Below are 2137 nucleotides of genomic sequence, written 5' to 3'. Positions count from 1 at the left end.
AACTGTCGACCGGAAGAGAGAGAGAGCAAATCGATGGGGAGAGAGAGCAAATCGGCGGTGGAAGAGAGAGAGTGAGCAAACGGAGGGAGAGAGCAAACGGAGGAGAGAGAGAATGCAAATATCGGAGGAGAGAGAATGAAAACTGATAATGAGGAGAGAGAAATCGACACTGTTTTTTAGGAGAGAAATTATTATTTTTATTTATTTTAATTTTATTTGTTTTATAATATAAAGGTATAATGAAAATTGTACATATGAAAAAGATATACGTGAATGAAAAGGATATACGTGAATTGATGTTTTTTTTTTCTAAGGGAAGGGTAGGCCATGAAGTATAAGTTGCATTTTAAGTGTATTTTTGATAATGCCCAAGTCTGCTCCAAAAATCCTCAATTTCATCAGACACAGACATCTGCTTCATAAGGGTCATTATCAAAAATACCGTTAAAATGCTACTTCTACTTCAAGACCTATCCTGATCACATGTGACCAATGTGACCGAAATATAGTATGGTCACATTTTGATTTTTATCGATTATAACGTTAAATTTATGGTGATCACACTAATTCGGGGCATTATCAAAAATACCCTTAATTTGCTATTTCTACTTCAAGACCTACCCTTGTGACCATGTGACCAATGTGACCGAAATATAGTGTGGTCACATATTGATCTCATTGTTCATAACGTTAAATTTATGATGTTTTAATCAAATGATTAATAAGATATACAAGGTATGAACATAATGAATTAGTGTGATCACCATAAATTTAACGTTATAATCGATAAAAATCAAAATGTGACCATACTATATTTCGGTCACATTGGTCACATGTGATCAGGGTAGGTCTTGAAGTAGAAGTAGCATTTTAAGGGTATTTTTTATATAATGCCCACTAATTCATTATGTTCATACCTTGTATATCTTACTAATCATTTGATTAAAACATCATAAATTTAACGTTATGAACAATGAGATCAATATGTGATCACACTATATTTCGATCACATTGCTCACGGTCAGGCTAGGTGTTGAAGTTGAAGTTGAAGTAGTATTTTAAGGGTATTTTTGATACAATGCAGCTTCATTAAGTCTCGAGAAATCTCTTTCTCCATCGATTCGGTTCGAATCTGACTCCGATTTTGTCTTCATACGCTGGAAAATCACCCAAATAACCCACTTGGGTCGCATGTATTTCAGTGTACACCACCCAAAAAAAAAAAGAATTTTTTTTTTCAATTTTAACCCACTTTTCGGTGGGAAAAGTCTGAAATACCCTTTTCGTTTTATTTTTTGCGACTTTATTACGACTAACATATAACTGATATACAACTAAAAATAAGACAGATGATTTTTTGCCACCTTTTTTAGAATCAATTGTAACTATATTTAGACTTAATTATGAAGTTGTAATAACGAAGTTGTTTTCGAACGGATAAATATCGTAATTCATTAAGGTAATTTCGTCTTTTTACAGGGAAAAAAATGTGTTATGTTTTCGGTGGTGTACACATGAAATAGATGCGACCATGTGTTATTTGGATAAAAAACCCCTTCATACGCGTCATTTCTTGTTTCTTCTCGAATTCATTCATCGATTTGTGTTTTGGATGATTCTCGAAGCTTCGTGAGTGATTTTCGATCTTTCCATGGACCACGACCGACGAAGATCTTACGATGCCTGAGCTGCGTAGCAACACTCGCAGAAATCGGGCCCAGAGAAACCCGAACCCGATTGCTCCGTTTCAAGCACCTGTTAGGAGGAATCCCCGGCGGCAGACAAGAGCGGCGGGGGCGGCGGCGGCGGCGGAGGACCAGAAGGCGATCGTTTCTGGGGAGTGCGGGAACGTGATCGGAGACGGTGAGAAGAGGGTCGCCGACGGTGCTGTGAAGAGCGGCGGTGAAGCGACGCCGTTGGTTAAGGTTGAAGCGAGAGAGGAAAAAGTTAGGGGTTTGAGAGAAGGTATTGGCGGCAAGAAGATGGATGAATGCGATAGTGGCGGTCAAGTACCTGTAGCTGACGATGAAGGAAACACAGCTCCGCTTCCTGAGAAGGTGAAGACCCTTTTTTGTTTTTGGATTTTAAGTTACTTCTTTTGGAATTTATCAGTTAGAGCAGTTAAGAATCTGTAGGG

The 2137-nt window shown here is 38.0% G+C and overlaps 1 protein-coding gene across 6 annotated transcripts in view; it reads left to right on the top strand.

The window, feature by feature from the left end:
• The first annotated feature begins 1545 nt into the window (after positions 1-1545).
• Positions 1546-2137, top strand: part of LOC104818596 (casein kinase 1-like protein HD16) — a 5773-nt gene continuing 5181 nt past the window's right edge. For all 6 annotated transcript variants that reach the window (XR_772696.1, XR_772692.1, XR_772695.1 and 3 more), the window contains exon 1: positions 1546-2057. Coding sequence is in view for 1 of the 6 variants with exons in the window: in XM_010548232.2 (XP_010546534.1) it covers positions 1680-2057 (378 nt within the window). In the remaining 5 variants the exon portion in view is untranslated. The remainder of the gene's footprint in view (positions 2058-2137) is intronic.

Source organism: Tarenaya hassleriana, unplaced genomic scaffold, assembly GCF_000463585.1.
Source record: "Tarenaya hassleriana unplaced genomic scaffold, ASM46358v1 Cleome3, whole genome shotgun sequence".
NCBI lineage: Eukaryota > Viridiplantae > Streptophyta > Magnoliopsida > Brassicales > Cleomaceae > Tarenaya > Tarenaya hassleriana.
This window is presented reverse-complemented; position numbering and strand designations above follow the sequence as displayed.